The sequence below is a fragment of the Podarcis melisellensis genome, assembly GCF_964234715.1.
Source record: "Podarcis melisellensis genome assembly, chromosome: 3".
Classification (NCBI taxonomy): domain Eukaryota; kingdom Metazoa; phylum Chordata; class Lepidosauria; order Squamata; family Lacertidae; genus Podarcis; species Podarcis melisellensis.
The window spans coordinates 108,256,643-108,272,442 of NC_138530.1; the positions used below are offsets into that span (position 1 = coordinate 108,256,643).

The window sequence follows — 15,800 nt, forward strand, 5'->3', positions numbered from 1 at the left end:
GCTGTGGTCGCATACATAAATAATCTTTTCTGCTCCATTGGGATTTCAGCACCTACACGAGACAAAGTTCTGGCCCATTTGTTGCTTCAGAAACTAGGAATGACACAACTGAGTGCCTAGCCCTAGATGCATCCCACACTCGTCTGAGTCCCCTTCTTAAATGTTTTCTTTCCATATTTATGAAAACTCTAGCAATAACAGGACAAATTTCCAACCCAATCTGGCTGTCATGACAGCCCCTGCACATGTTCAAATGTAGCTGTAGTACTGACTGGGTTGCCCCAGCTACTCCTGGTTGGCTTCCAGCAAATAAAAACATAAAACACAGTAAAACATCAAACATGTAAAATTCCCCTAAACAGGGCTGCCTTCAGGTGTCTTCTAAAAGTCAGATAGTTCTTTATTTCCTGGGAAACTGATGGGAGGGCATTCTACAGGGAGGGTGCCACTACTGAGAAGGCCCTGTGTCTGGTAAGCTGTGTGTCTGTGGTGGAAATGTTCCTATTGGTGCAGAGGTGAAGGAGTAAAGGACGACTTGGCCTCATCCACACTTCCACTCATCCTGTGCTTCCTAGACATGGGTCACAGAAGTTGTTCATTGGCCCAAATACTTCCAGTGTGGTGTAGTGGTTAAGAGTGGTAGTCTTGTAATCTGGGGAACCGGGTTCGATTCCCCTCTCTTCCACATGCAGCTGCTGGGTGACCTTGGGCTAGTCACACTTCTCTGAAGTCTCTCAGCCCCACTCACCTCACAGGGTGCTTGTTGTGGGGGAGGAAGGGAAAGGAGAATGTTAGCCGTTTTGAGACTCCTTAAAAGGGAGTGAAAGGCAGGATATCAAATCCAAACTCTTCTTCTTCTTCCCCAGAGAAGTCTGAATGAGAAAGCCAGCGTGGTAGAGTGTTGGACTAGAATCTGGGAGACCAGGGTTTAAGTCAGCCAGAAGCCATCAAACTCCCTGGGCAAACCTACCCTACCTCAAAGGGTGGTTATTTGGATAAAATGAGGGAGAGGCAGAACCCTGCGCAATATCTTGAATTCCTTGGAGGAAAGCCACCTTTCCACATATTTTATATCAAACCTTTCCTGAAAGTAGCCTATTCGCTGAAAAGGCTAACTACTGTTTTAAACTAGAATTGCCTCTAGTTGCACAAACAAGTTTATGCCACCAGATAGATGCTGAAGCTACAGCAACATAACATTCCATGGTCAGGCCCCCCTAATTGATTTATTAAGTGTTCCATTAATAGCCCGCACAAATATGAGCCTCCCTGCTTCAGCTACTGTTGCCAATTTTAGCCCAAATTAAGTAACGTGTAATTTGTGCTGGCATTAATGGCATCTAAGAACTGTGAATTGCCTAGAAGACTTCACAGGAAAGACACAGCAATTGTTAGGAAGCTCTTAAGCCTACACAATGATCCTGCAACATTGTGTTCCATTACTTCCTATTTTTCATCCCAAGAAATCGTTTCTGCACTCATTAAGGTGTCTTTTCTGTGGCTATCACGCTGACTTGTGACTCCAATTTCATTATCATCCATACCCAGAATTTCCAAATTTGTCAAGTTTTAATTTGATGGTTCTGTGGAACACCATCTGCAGTCAGTAGCGGTCTTGGCAGCTGAAGCATAAACTGCCAGAACAGCATGAAAACAAGAGTCTTTCCGGCCAAGATCTGATCGGGATACAATGGTGTAAATTGCAGGGCAGTTTACATAAATTGCAGAATAGTTTTACATAAGTGCAGCAGTTGTGGCATGGTTATCGATATCAAACTTCCCACTTCGTCTGCGGCTCTAAGTATACATGCTACAAATCAGGTCCCGTTGAAACTACTGGTGGGCAAGTACCCGCTCTAGGTAAAAAAGGTAAAGGACCCCTGGACGGTTAAGTCCAGCCAAAGGCGACTATGGGGTTGTCGCACTCATCTTGCTTTCAGGCCAAGGGAGCCGGCGTTTGTTCACAGAGAGCTTTCTGGGTCATGTGGCCAGCAAGACTAAATCACTTCTGGTGGAACAGAACACCGTGATGGAAACCAGAGCACACAGAAATGGTGTTTACCTTCCCGCTGAAGTGGTACCTGTTTATCTACTTGTACTGGTGTGCTTTCAAACTGCTAGGTTGGCAGGACCTGGGACAGACCAATGGAAGCTCACCCCGTTGTGGGGATTCGAACTGCTGACCTTCTGATTGACATGCCCAATTGATATTCAGAAGTATAAAAAGGTAAAGGGGACCCCTGACTGTTAAGTCCAGTCGCAAAAGACTCTGGGGTTGCGGCGCTCATCTCGCTTTACTGGCCGAGGGAGCCGGCGTTTGTCCACAGTCAGCTTCTGAGTCATGTGGCCAGCATGACTAAGCTGCTTCTGGTGAACCAGAGCAGTGCACAGAAACGCCGTTTACCTTCCCGCCAGAATGGTACCTATTTATCTACTTGCACTTTGACATGCTTTCGAACTGATAGGTTGGCAGGAGCTGGAACTGAGCATTGGGAGCTCACCCCGTGGTGGGGATTCGAACTCAGAAGTATGCCAACTCCAGAAATGGAAGCAGTACGTAGCCATCATGACTAGTAACCATTGACAGGCTTATCCTAAAATGTGATTATACTGTATCTCTCATAATACTGTTTCTCTCAACCATTATCAGATTCCCGCATGAAGTTTTCTAGGTGACCATGGACTGGTCACAGCCCCTCAGCCTAACCTGATAAAAATGGGGAGCAGAGAGAACCATTGAAACTACCTTTAGCTGCTTGAAGGAAAGTCAGGATAAAATAATAATAATAATAATAATAATAATAATAATAATAATAATAATAATAATTGCTGCGACTTCCCATTACAAGGGCTTTCGCAATAATCTGTACATACGCTCAGTGCAGAGATGCTTACACAACCAATTACAGAAAACATTACTTCACAGCAACAAAAACTAGTGAGATAAGCTGATTCATTCTGTCACCACAGTACTGTTCCATTGTACCCCCATTTCTCTTTAAAAATAAGATAAAAATGAAACTTTCAAAATAACCTTGAATATTGAAAAACCACTTATCTCCCCCCCCAATCTAAGAATTTAAAACAAAACCAAACAAAACCCAGAAGTACTGAAAGAGACAAGTGTTAGTTAAAAAATTATGCCTTCTTTTGCAAGAATGCCACCAGGTGTCAGCAGTAGTACACTGTACCACACAGCTAAGGAGATAAAGAAACTAAGAAAACCATTGAAATAAACTCCAGTTTTCAAATGGTATTACATCCCTCTTGGTTCTAAGAACAATTAAATTGGTGGAAAACCAGGATTCTTTAGACAGTCACAGAGGGAGGCGGGGAATTCTCATTCAGAGGATTTGTCAGTCTATATTTGCAATTTATATTGATAATGTGTTGCCTCTTTCCTACGTTAACGGGCAGGGAGATAAAAATGGATGCTGTACATAAACAAAGCTCTAAAATCTTGGGTGGCTAGAATATGCAATCCTATTTATTAATTACATTTTTTAATCCCATTGCTTCCTCTTATAATAGTTCTCCACAGACCCATTTTAGGCTAGGAGGCCGCCTACCCTTACCCCATATCTGACTTTAACCTGACCTTGACAAGACCAGGATGAAGAATGCCTGTTTTCAGTTATTTGGTGCGGTATCTGCAATAAATTTATTGTGAATCAAGTTTAAAAGCTTTGAATGTAACTAGGAATGGGCAATGCTGTCAGTTCTGGTATCTCTCCATTTCTCATTTTTATAATATTGAGTTCAGTTCAGCACATTTCCACATCACTATAAGTGTTTGAGCCTCATGAAAATTTGTCAGCATTTCAGTGCACATTTCTCCTAATAAGCACATTCTGTAAGCAGCGCTCATTCACTGTAAACAGTGTAATATTCACTGTAAACAATGTAATATTCACCGCAAACAGTATAATATTCACAATCTGCGGCAATTTCCCGAAATGCAATGCATCCCCCCTACTTGTGTGTACGTTTTCATGCATACCTTCCTTTAAATGTGCACATTATTGTCAACTCTTCTTGGTTGGGGAACTGCATCGCAAAATTCAGAGAGGTGAACATATTAAAAGAGAGCAGTGTTTGGTTTCGTGCATTGTTTTGGGAAGTGTGAATTAGGTAGGGTAAAGGTAAAGGGACCCCTGACCATTAGGTCCAGTCGTGACCGACTCTGGGGCTACGGCACTCATCTCGCTTTATTGGACGAGGGAGCCGGTGTACAGCTTCCTGGTCATGTGGCCAGCATGTCTAAGCCGCTTCTGGCGAACCAGAGCAGCGCACGGAAACGCCGTTTACCTTCTCGCTGGAGTGGTACCTATTTATCTACTTGCACTTTGACGTGCTTTTGAACTGCTAGGTTGGCAGGGACCGAGCAACAGGATTCGAACCACCGACCTTCTGATCGGCAAGTCCTAGGCTCTCTGGTTTAGCCCACAGCACCACCTGCGTCCTGTGAATTAGGTAGTTGTCCATTAAAATGTGGACTGCACCAAATTTCCCCACTATCCCTAACCTTAACACACAGCAGTTGGGCATATTTCTCCTTTCCCCCATTTTCGTGGAGTAATTTCTCTGCCAGAAAAAGTAGAATGTGAAGACAAACAGGCCCCACTATGAAGGACCTCAGTTACTGCTTCTTGCCAGATCAGACAATGACCGTAACATGACTATCTTCGTATAACAACGGAACATTTTATTATTTGCTTTTTCTCTCTCTGGAAAAGCTAGTAAATGGCAGCACCCAGGAAAGAGGCGACTACTGAAAAACAAGTTTCACCCAGAAGCCAGTAGAATACTTGAGTGGTTTCTGTTTCTATTCAGGATGAAAACAAGCTTTGTTAGCACTGAAATAGGACATTCCACAGGGCAAAGGGCCAGTTCACCTAGTCATTTTCAACTGAAAACATCTCCAGTCGCTTGGTTCAACATACGAGAATAGCTGGAATAAGCACACTTGGAAATACACAACTATACTTTCCATCAGCACTCAAGCAGTAATTCCTGCTTTCAGAGAAATGTCAACACATCATTTGCTCACATTCATATCTTCTTACCCCATTGCTTTCCTCAACTCCCTCCAGCCGGAGGAAGTTGCTTCTCTACCCTACTTCGTGTCTGAATTATATTCTGATCTCCTTTGCTCATGTTGACCTTATAAAGCCCATGGCACCAAACAAGAGCTGCTGATACAGCCACCATCCCCTATATTCTCTGTAGGTTATTGCATTCTGCAGAAGAGCTTTTCCTTAACATCCCGAAAATATCAGAAGGACTGTCGGTGCAGCTGCCCATTTTATGGAACAGTATCCCCACTGAGATAAAAGGGACACCTATTATTCACACTTTTTGAACACAGTTGACAACTGGTTCAAGATGATTTACTGGCTGGATTAAAAGGTCTATGTTAGGAATTCTAACGTAGGCACCGAAATCCCAAAGGAGCAGAAAAGACTATTTATGTATGCGACGACCATGGCTGCATAGATGTTATTGGCCCAGAAATGGAAAGAAGATCAAGACCCTACCAGAGAAGAATGGCAAATTAAATTTATGGATTATGCTGAAATGGCAAAAATGACCGGAAGAATCAGAAATCTGGAAGACCAAAATGTTAATAGGGAAATTTTATAATGGGGAATGGGGAAAATTTCTTTATCTTAAAAACTATTGTAAACACTTAAAATTATTAGGATTAGAATAACACCTGCAGTTTAATGGTGAATTTTGGGCACAATGGAGAGGTAAAAAAATTGTATTATTATAAAAAAATGCAGGAGGAAATGATTAACAATAAGATCCACAAAGTGGAAGAGAGAAGTCCAGGAGATTATTTGGAATCTTGTTTCTATGTTGTATGTTGGATACGTGACTGTAAAACTTTAATCTGAAAAACCAAATAAATTTATTAACAAGAATAAAGGTCTACACTAGATGTTAATTTTGTATCATTTTTAAACCTGTCTTTAGTTGGTTTTTCCACTGCTTAGAACTATTTTTAGCTGTTTTTAGTGTGTTTGTAAATTGCATGAAGACTAATATAAAAGGCAGGCCATCAATCAATCATCATCATAGAAATAGCTGAATAGATGTATCTATGTCTTTTAGATGCACAATGGACTTGGTCCAGGCAGCCATACATCCAGGGAGAGTTCCCATTAATATCCTGGGAATATGCAAAGCTTCCCCCATTTATTTCTGTGGCTTTCTAGGTCTTTTTAAATCTGGCAGCATTTGATAGTAGAATCGTGGTTTTAAATCAATATGATTAATGTAGTTCCCAAATTGCTGGCCAACAGCAGAGCAGTAATGGAGAGATGAAAGCAAACAAGCAGACAGCAGCTTTGCCTCGGTGTGGAAATGGGTAGATTGAACAGCAGCCTAATATCCTGCGATATGGGAGGTCCTAGGTAAGGTAAAGGGACCCCTGACCATTAGGTCCAGTCGTGGCCGACTCTGGGGTTGCGGCACTCATCTCGCTTTATGGCTGAGGGAGCCAGCATACAACTTCCGGGTCATGTGGCCAGCATAACTAAGCCACTTCTGGCGAAGCAGAGCAGCGCACGGAAACACCGTTTACCTTACCGCCGGAGTGGTACCTTATTTATCTATTTGCACTTTGACGTGCTTTCGAACTGCTAGGTTGGCAGGAGCAGGGAACGAACAACGGGAGCTCACCCCGTCGCGGGGATTCGAACCGCCGACCTTCTGATCAGCAAGTCCTAGGCTCTGAGGTTTAACCCACAGCGCCACCCGCATCCCTTATGGGAGGTCCTAGGTGTAAGTTAAAAAGAACAGCCCATCAGGATCATTACCTCTAGGAGCTAGTCAGGGAAGAGGCAGTGAAAATCTTGTTTGAATGCTCTGCTTCCTTTGTGCTGTACAAATTACATGACCATAGTTTGTACAGCCCGTGAGCTTCAAAATACACCTCCTCAATATCAAACACCTGCTTCAGATGATTACCACAAAAACCTGTTTCAATATAGTAACCTCTACAGGAAAACTTGTTATGTATGACCTTGCCCTCATTTTGTGCTCTCCATTATAGCTGAGTACTGGGGCAGAGTTAAGGAGCTGGCAAGTTTCCCAAATCAAGTTTCTTATTAAACTTTAATCCTTGAATCGTGCAATCTCTTGGTTTCAAGAGCTTTCCTGGAGAGAAAAAAAACTTATTAGTTGATGTTCCTTGAGTTGCCAGGTCTAACTTCTTTTTCAATCTTGGAGTTTTAACTAAGAGGTTCCAGTTACAGATAGGTAGCCGTGTTGGTCTGCCATAGTCAAAACAAAAAAAATTGTTTCCAGTAGCACCTTAAAGACCAACTAAGTTAGTTCTTGGTATGAGCTTTCGTGTGCATGCACACTTCAGTGTATCTGAAGAAGTGTGCATGCACACGAAAGCTCATACCAAGAACTAACTTAGTTGGTCTTTAAGGTGCTACTGGAAAGAACTAAGAGGTTGAGAGTGAAGAGACAGAAATATCTGGTTAGGCTTGGCAGCACAGCTGATTCAACAGCAAAACAGGTGAGTTGTTTGCAAACCCTGGGAGAAACCTAAAGGTATGCAAAAGTACACTTCTTCCAAAAAAAAATCACCCAAAGTAGTGTAAAATCCTTTCCCCATAGGGGTGTAGGACTGTGTACACATACACACACAGTACATGAGTGCTTCACTCTGCTCTGCAACCATTCACACTGACACAAGTTGTTTCTGTTCAGTGATGCATTATTATTTTTATTTAACAGTCTGGCCTGGCAATATATTGTGAATCATAGTGGGTGGGTGCTATGCAAAAATCATGTTGCAGGAAAAACTGTGAAGCCAGCCACAATACCTCAAGGGCCGCTTCTCCCCATATGCATTAACCTGGACCCTGTGCTCATCCTCTGAGCCTCCTCCATGAGAGATCTGGAGAGTGGTAACTTGAGAACACAGGGCCTATTCTGCAGTGGCTCCCCATTTGTGGAATGCTTTCTCTGGGGAGGCTCACCTGATGCCTTCGTTACATATCTTTAGGCACCGGGTGAGAAAGTTTCTCTTCAACCAGGTCATTGGCTGATGAACATTCTATGGCTTTTAATTTGTGCGTTTTTTGGGGGGGGTATTGGTTTGTTTTTATTTTATTGTGGTTTTTTCTTTTCTTTTGCATTTTGTCTGTTCATTTTGTCAGCCATGTGATCTTCAGATGAAGGGTAGTGTAATGGTTATATGGGGTTGCTCGTGCATACGTTGCCGCCACTCCTGATTAGGTAGCCTGGTTAAACCTTTTCTGGCTGGACAGCCCTTCACTTCGTGGCTGTTCAGTCGCTAGCAGAATCCGTCAGTGGGCGTTTCTTGAACTTCTTCCAGCAAAGAAGTTCTTTGACACCAAGTCTACGCCTACTTTCCCTGCGCGGAAGTCTTCTGCGCAGGGTGGGTGTGGGTAGCGGAGGACCCGTGCTCTCTCCGCTGGTCTCTGGCGAGGAGTCCGATTCCCCCATCTGACCCCCTTTATCCCTGGTGTTACGCTGATTTCCTTCCCCAGCCGATGAGCCGCCCCTCTCCCTGCTGGGCCCTTCTCTGGCATCGCTTGGGAGCCTTGCCTCCACCTCTGGCTCCCATGTCAGTTCCCTGACAGGTAGTATACAAACTTAATAATAATTATTGCTGCCTAGACATTGGGCATTTATTTCAAGTAGATCACACCTAAACAAAGTGCCCCAAATAATGAGTGATTCCTAAGTCCCCTCATCGCAGTGCCTGTGCTTACAGTCTGGTTACTACTAAAATTAAAAGGAATATTATGGAGATAATTTAAAGGTGAACTTCTTTTGTAATAAAAAAAAAATAGCGTCCCTACCATACAACTGCCTTTCAAAAGAGCAGAAATGCAAAAACACTCAACTTCACAACCAACAGCACTTGTGGTACATAAAGCACATTATCAAACCTTGGTTAATAGTATATTCATAGCAATGAGTACTGTAGAAGTATTGGCCATTAAATGTGAATAGCGGTTTTGCAAATATGCTTGAGTTTAAGATGCCATTAAATGCTCTCGGCCGCTAAGTTAAGGTTGTGTTTTCCCTGGTAGCCTATTTGCACTTAGGCTCTGTTCCCTAAAGTAGCATCTTCTCGAGAATGTTATCTTTCCTCGATATAAACTGATATACACACATGCCATAATGTTCGTAACAAAATTAAAACTGAGCTGGAAGTCAGCCCACTGCTATTCAATGAGTGTATATAAAATTGCGCGGAGACTTCTCACATGGCTATTTAATGGGATGAATCAGCTATGACATGAAAATAGGGTTACCATACATCCGGGACATTACCGAGATTTCAAAGGCGGGATGAGGATCTAGGTTTTGGGGCGTTTTTGTTTTGTCCCACTAAATATGGCCCAGTAGCTTTCCCTGTGCTCTTAGAAAATGGGATCATCTTAATAGATGGTCCTGGTTGCGGGCAGACCCTCAAACTGGTTCCCACCCACCCTGGTGTGGGTGGAGCTATCACCCTTACACCGGGGGTGGCACCACAATCACCCAGGGCTATTGCCCAATCATTTTGAAGGATGATTGTGGGGGAAAATATAAAAGCAGCAGTGTGATGTGTGCCAGGCTCCTGCTTCGCGCTGCCAAACACTCGCCCACCCTCCCTTTAATTTAAGTGCCTTGCGTTGAACTTCAGTTGGTTGCCCGTCTTGAGTCGGAGATTGGTAGGATTTTTTTCCATTTGGCAACTTGGCACAGGCCACTTGGTTTTTCCCTACCTCTTAGCAATCATCACAACTTTGTAAGGTTTGGCAGTTAGGCATTGGCTTATTGTTGAATAGGAGAGGGGAGGTCGGCCATCGCCTGCCCCTCCATTTCAAGGGTATTCTGTTAAAGGAATCTGGGGCCAGGATCCTGTCTGAAGTCCGCTTGAGGGGCTAGGGCCATGCCGGGCCTCTGGGAACACCAGGGGAGATGCAGGCGGGTTCCCCCGAAGCAATTTCCCTTTGGGTGGTTTACCCTTACAGACTTCCCGCAAAGGGGGCAGGAGTCAGATATAGTCTTGCCAATGCCTAAGCCAATACCGCTCTCATTCCTGTAAACAATAAAGTTGTGGCCAAGATTTTTCCCTAAACCTTAAACAAAATATCCATGTCTGTGTGAATTTCTTTATTCTAATGGGGGATCAGCTTGGGGGTCTTGCCACACAATAAGCATGGAATATACCGATACATGTGACGCGGGTGGTGCTGTGGGTTAAACCACAGAGCCTAGGACTTGCCGATCAGAAGGTCAGCAATTCGAATCCCCGCGACAAGGTGAGCTCCCGTTGCTCGGTCCCTGCTCCTACCAACCTAGCAGTTCGAAAGCACGTCAAAGTGCAAGTAGATAAATAAGTACCACTCTGGCAGGAAGGTAAACGGCATTTCCGTGCGCTGCTCTGCTTTGCAAGAAGTGTCTTAGTCATGCTGGCCACATGACCTGGAAGCTGTATGCCGGCTCCCTCAGCCAATAAAGCGAGATGAGCGCCACAACCCCAGAGTCGGCCACGACTGGACCTAATGGTCAGGGGTCCCTTTACCTTTTTATACCAATACATAGCTGCTCTAAAGCTATTATGGGAGGGGGTTGCCTTAGAGATATTTATCTCCTGCAAAAAATGTTGAAAGAGAGCCTCTCTTTTTCGCTCGTAGCAAACTGTGCTAGTGAAGCAGTTTTTCTAGGATGTAATGAAACCTCGTCTATAAGTGAGCTTGGAGAACAGACTACAGTACTCCAAACTGTGTAACTGGGATCTTTGGTATTCCTGGGAACTGTCCATCACAAAATACACCCAAACATATTGTAATTGCTTTGAAATGTTATGTGCACTGGAGCTTCTAGGAATCGAACAAATGGGGTCAGCTCTACACCGTTGATCTTTGGAGGGAAACCACCTACTGAAAAAGCCTCTTAAATACCGTATCCACCAAAAGGGAAGCAAGACATTCTGCTTTGCTATGGTAAATCAAAAGTAATTTCACTGGACTCCAGATGGGGGGGGGGGAACTATTCGTTATAAACATGACCATTATCATCACAGAGATAATATTTTTTAAAGAGGTTTTTCAAAATTGCAAATTCGTTATAGGATAGCATAGCAGAATTATAACCAAAAAGCATATAAAGAAGAAAGGGGGGAAGCAAACAATCTCCAAAACATATTAAAACAGATATGATAAAATCCTTATAATATATACACAGACGAATCTTATCTCAGTAAGCTTTCCTGAGATGGGAGGCTTTTAATGCAAACTTCACTGCAAGAAGCATGACTATATAGCATAATCTTAAAAAGAAAACAGAATACAAGATAACACTTGTAGCAGAAAGCAAATTGGGGTGGCTCCATAATTTGGTTTTACGTGCACATGTTTGAAACGCAAAGGGTTCCAGTACTGATTCTTGGCATCTCTGGTTTGCTGCTGGGGAACCTTTAAATTTTTGGAAAGCCTCTGCCAGGCTAAATTAACCAATGATTTAACTCAGTATATGGCATCTCAACATGTCCATAGGCCCTTAATTCACGTATCCACAATACAAAGTGCTTGAAATACATTTTTGTTTTCATTTCATCAAGCATCAGATATTTTATTTTTTGCACTCAGGCTCGACAGTTCACAAAGGATAAATACATCACCATGCCCTTTTGAAAACAAAACCAAGATTATAATTGTATTCTTTTCCATTCTTCTTCAAATGAAAGCCAAGGTTTAAGTGATATTTAACAAAAGTCTCCCAGCAGTCTTACTTTGAAGAGTTGCAGATTACATCTTTCACTGCAATGCAAACTTTTTATCACACACGGACACACTTCCTAAATTGCCATTCTAACATTTTCCCAAATGCAGGGAACACCCAAACATTTGGGACAGCGCTGCATTAGGTTCAATGGAAACATTAGCTCAATTTTTGCAACATGCACAATCCCATTTCAATTTCCACAGATCTGTGTCCAAATGAGAACTTGTTATCCTTCAGTAGAACACTTGGGATTTTATATAGAATAGCAATGCTTAAATATACAATACCTTAGCATCTTCGGTGCTTTCTGCTACCATATACGTGAAGCTGATGTTCACCAGATCTGTGCCGCTACAGACACAAACTATTTTCCCTTCAAGTTCATTTTCTGTCTTGCCAACAGCCTCGAGAGCAGCTAATATTTTTGGATCCTGTTAGAGACAATGAATGCCTTGTTAGACGTCCAGAGCTAAAACAGAAAGGAATTTTGTTCGCTTCCCCCACCTCAAATATTTAACATGTAAACATTTTTTATTCACCTTTGCTAAATATTTTTTTTATCAGTGCTTCAAGTCCACAGTTTGAAAGCATTCACGGCACAGCTGAGTATTTGTAATACAAATAATAATAATAATAATAATAATACAGTGGTGCCTTGCTAGACGAAAAGAATTCGTTCCGCGATTCTCTTCGTCTAGCGGTTTTTTCGTCTTGCGAAGCAAGCCCATTGACAGCTTAGCGGATTAGCGCTACAGCTGTCAAGCGGCTTCCAGCGATCAGCTGTTAAGCGGCTTATCAGCGGAACAGCTGATAAGCGGCTTAGCGGCTTAAGAAAAGGGCGGAAAAAGCGGAAAAAACCCGCGGGGGGATGCAAGATTTTTTTCGTCTTGCGAAGCAACCCCATAGGGGAATTCGTTTTGCGAAGCGCCTCCAAAACGGAAAACCCTTTCGTCTAGCGGGTTTTTCGTCTTGCGAGGCGTTCGTCTTGCGGGGCACCACTGTAATTATTATTATTATTATTATTATTATTATTATTATTATTATTTATCATTTATACCCTGCCCATCTGGCTGGGTTTCCCCATCCACTCTGGGCAGCTTCCAATAGAACACTAAAATATAATAATCTATGAAACATTAAAAGCTTCCCTAAACAGGGCTGCCTTCAGATGTCTTCTAAAACTTTGGTAGTTGTTTTTCTCTTTGACATCTGGTGGGAGGGCGATCCACAGGGAGGGTGCCACTACCGAGAAGGCCCTCTGCCTGGTTCCCTGTAACTTGGCTTCTCGCAGCGAGGGAACAGCCAGAAGGCCCTTGGCGCTGGACCTCAGTGTCCAGGTAGAACGATGGAGGTGGAGACACTCCTTCAGGTATACTGAGGCCGTTTAGGGCTTTAAAGGTCAGCACCAACACTTTGAATTGTGCTTGGAAACGTACTGGGAGCCAGTGTAGGTCTTTTAGGACCGGTGTTATATGGTCTCAGCAGCTGCTCCCAGTCACCAGTCTAGCTGCTGCATTCTGGATTAGTTGTAGTTGCCGGGTCACCTTCAAAGGTAGCCCCACATAGAGCGCATTGCAGTAGTCCAAGCAAGATGATGTCACAAAGGCCTTGTTCCAGAAGGCGGAAACTTTATATGCCACAAAGCTGGTGGCAACTTGTTAAAATTCAACCTTTAGGAGCTGACACACCATGATTCTAGATTATTTATGAAGATGCTCTTTAGAGGCAGGATACAGCAATCATATTTCTGGAAAAAGGGAATCAATTTCCAACGACTGTTCTTTTGCTCAATTGCACTTCTGGTTTTCCTTTCCACAGCATGATGGTTTGCATTTTCATAAAGCATGGTCCAGTCATAGGTCAACTCTCTAAGCTATGATCACCGTTGCAGATCACACCTTTTATAAATGGCACTGGGGGCAGTGTGACATATGGCTGACTCTTATGTTTACCAATCTATGTCTTCAGAAGATTGTGTTTTGCAACCAGTTGCAGAACTGGTCGGCCTTGTTTCTGCCACTTCAACAACCTCAGGAAGGTTAGGGAGAAAGAATTAATTTAAAAAAAAACTACAAATCTGAAAAACAGATTATCACCCTGTAGTCTGCATGCAAGCCAGAACTGAAGGAATATGTAGATTGGAGATTTCTTGTACAGACCCTATCATGTTACTCTGATGTAAAGAGATTTCCAGTTTATCGCTTAAAATCAGGAAAGCTCATTTGCATGGCAACATCTTATTGTAGATCGGAATGCCAATGAATGAATACATTAAACTATTATCTTAATAATGGTCATACATTTTTATAAGTGTTTGATGGCTCTCTGTTTGAAGCTGTGCCTAAAATTTAATTGGAAGAAAACTTTGGGCAAGCTTCACCCACAAAGACAGCATTTTTTTGTCCTGCTAATTGAAATGGTGAAACTTAAGAACATGCTTAAAAAATGAAATTTGACGGAACTTAAAAACACTTAACTATGGCCGGAATTTTTAGGCATTTATGCCACATGCTGAAGCTTTGGAAGAAAATTGAAGTTGTTGTTTTAAAGACTAAAGGGGCCATCGAGGAAGCTGGGTTTTCAGAAGTTTTGTTGATAGCAACCTTACAAAGTAAACTCCACGACCCAAGTCAACACTTATTGTTTAAGACAATACCATTAAAGAGAATTACAGAAATACCTTTGGCACGGCTCCAAAGCGAATACTATTGATTAGAGAGCATTCCAAAACCTGCCCTTCCTGGAACGACAAAGGAAACAGGAAAATCTCAAGGGTTTGGGTTATAATAAAGATCACATTAAAATAGGTACTGTAGCAAAAAGCAAAGCTGGAGTAGAATTCACAATCGCAGTTAACACAAAGAAGTGTATTCTGTTCATTTCAGTTCAAGTATACAGATCAAGGTGATTTCACCACTTTAATTCGAATGATGTGATGATGATGATGTTGTTGTTGTTGATGATAATATAATATAATTTTGGCTACAAAGCTACACATATTTAGCAACTACACACCACACCGAAGTCCTTTCTCCTCCATTTTGTGTCTTCACATCAACTACACAGAAAAGGTGGGATGAATCCTGAGAGAAGGTCACAAGAAGGGAAGAAAGTTGGGCTGTTGCTATGCTCCCATAACAGCTGCCAGCACAGAAGTTGGCGTAGAGAGACTAGCAGAGAAAGGACCAGGATTACATACGCCCAAGGCCATCACCAAGCCGTTAGCACTATTGTAATACAACTCTCTGCATTTACCATATTTTTCACTCTATAAGACACACTTTTCCCTCTCCAGAAATTAAGGGGAAATATGTGAGCATCTTATGGAGCAAATGCAGGCTCCATGGCTTCAGCGAAAGCAACGTGAAACCTCCAGAGGCTTCGTGTTGCTTTTGCTGAAGGCAGGAGAGCAAGAGGGGTCGGTGCACACCGATCCCTCTTGCTCTCCTGGCTTCGCTTTGCTGGAGAGGCGCTGCACAGCTTTCCCTCTCTGCACAGCGCCCCTTCAGCGAAGCGGGAGGAGAAATGGAAGGGGCTCCATTTCTCCTGCTGCTTCGCTGAAGAAGCGCTGTGCAGAGATGGAGAGAATTTTTTTTCTTGTTCTCCCCCTCTAAAACTAGGTGCGTCTAAAACTCCAGTGCGTCCTATAGAGCGAAAAATACGGTACATCCCATTTTGTAACTCTGTGAACACAGTTCTGCTCAGCAAATCTCTCCTCCTTACAATAAACAAACGGTTGCTGGGAGAGAAGAGGTGCCCGAAATATGGTTCCTCTCCCCAGTTAACTAAAATAAAGGGGGTGGAGTGGGGTGGAGGTAAATAATATGTGCTTCCACTTGTGGATTTCCCCTCAACAAATTAACTGTAAGATCCTAAGCATGTTTACTCAGAAGTAAGTTCCACTGTGGTCCATGGAGCTTTACTCCCTAACAGATGCTTTGGGGATTTGCTGCCCAAGGTCCTGGTTTTTAGGAATTGTGTTTTATGATGGAACAGGCAGCAGTTTGCTTTATCACAAACACACATTCCAC

At 42.9% G+C, this 15,800-nt stretch overlaps 1 protein-coding gene across 11 annotated transcripts in view; it reads right to left on the reverse strand.

Moving 5' to 3' along the window:
• The window catches only part of PLCB4 (phospholipase C beta 4), a 246,337-nt gene that overhangs the window by 67,596 nt on the left and 162,941 nt on the right, over positions 1–15,800 (reverse strand). For all 11 annotated transcript variants that reach the window (XM_081905997.1, XM_081905989.1, XM_081905994.1 and 8 more), the window contains 2 exons: positions 14,450–14,509; positions 12,057–12,200 (listed from right to left, as the gene is read on the reverse strand). In XM_081905997.1, the coding sequence (XP_081762123.1) occupies positions 12,057–12,200; positions 14,450–14,509 (204 nt within the window). The remainder of the gene's footprint in view (positions 1–12,056; positions 12,201–14,449; positions 14,510–15,800) is intronic.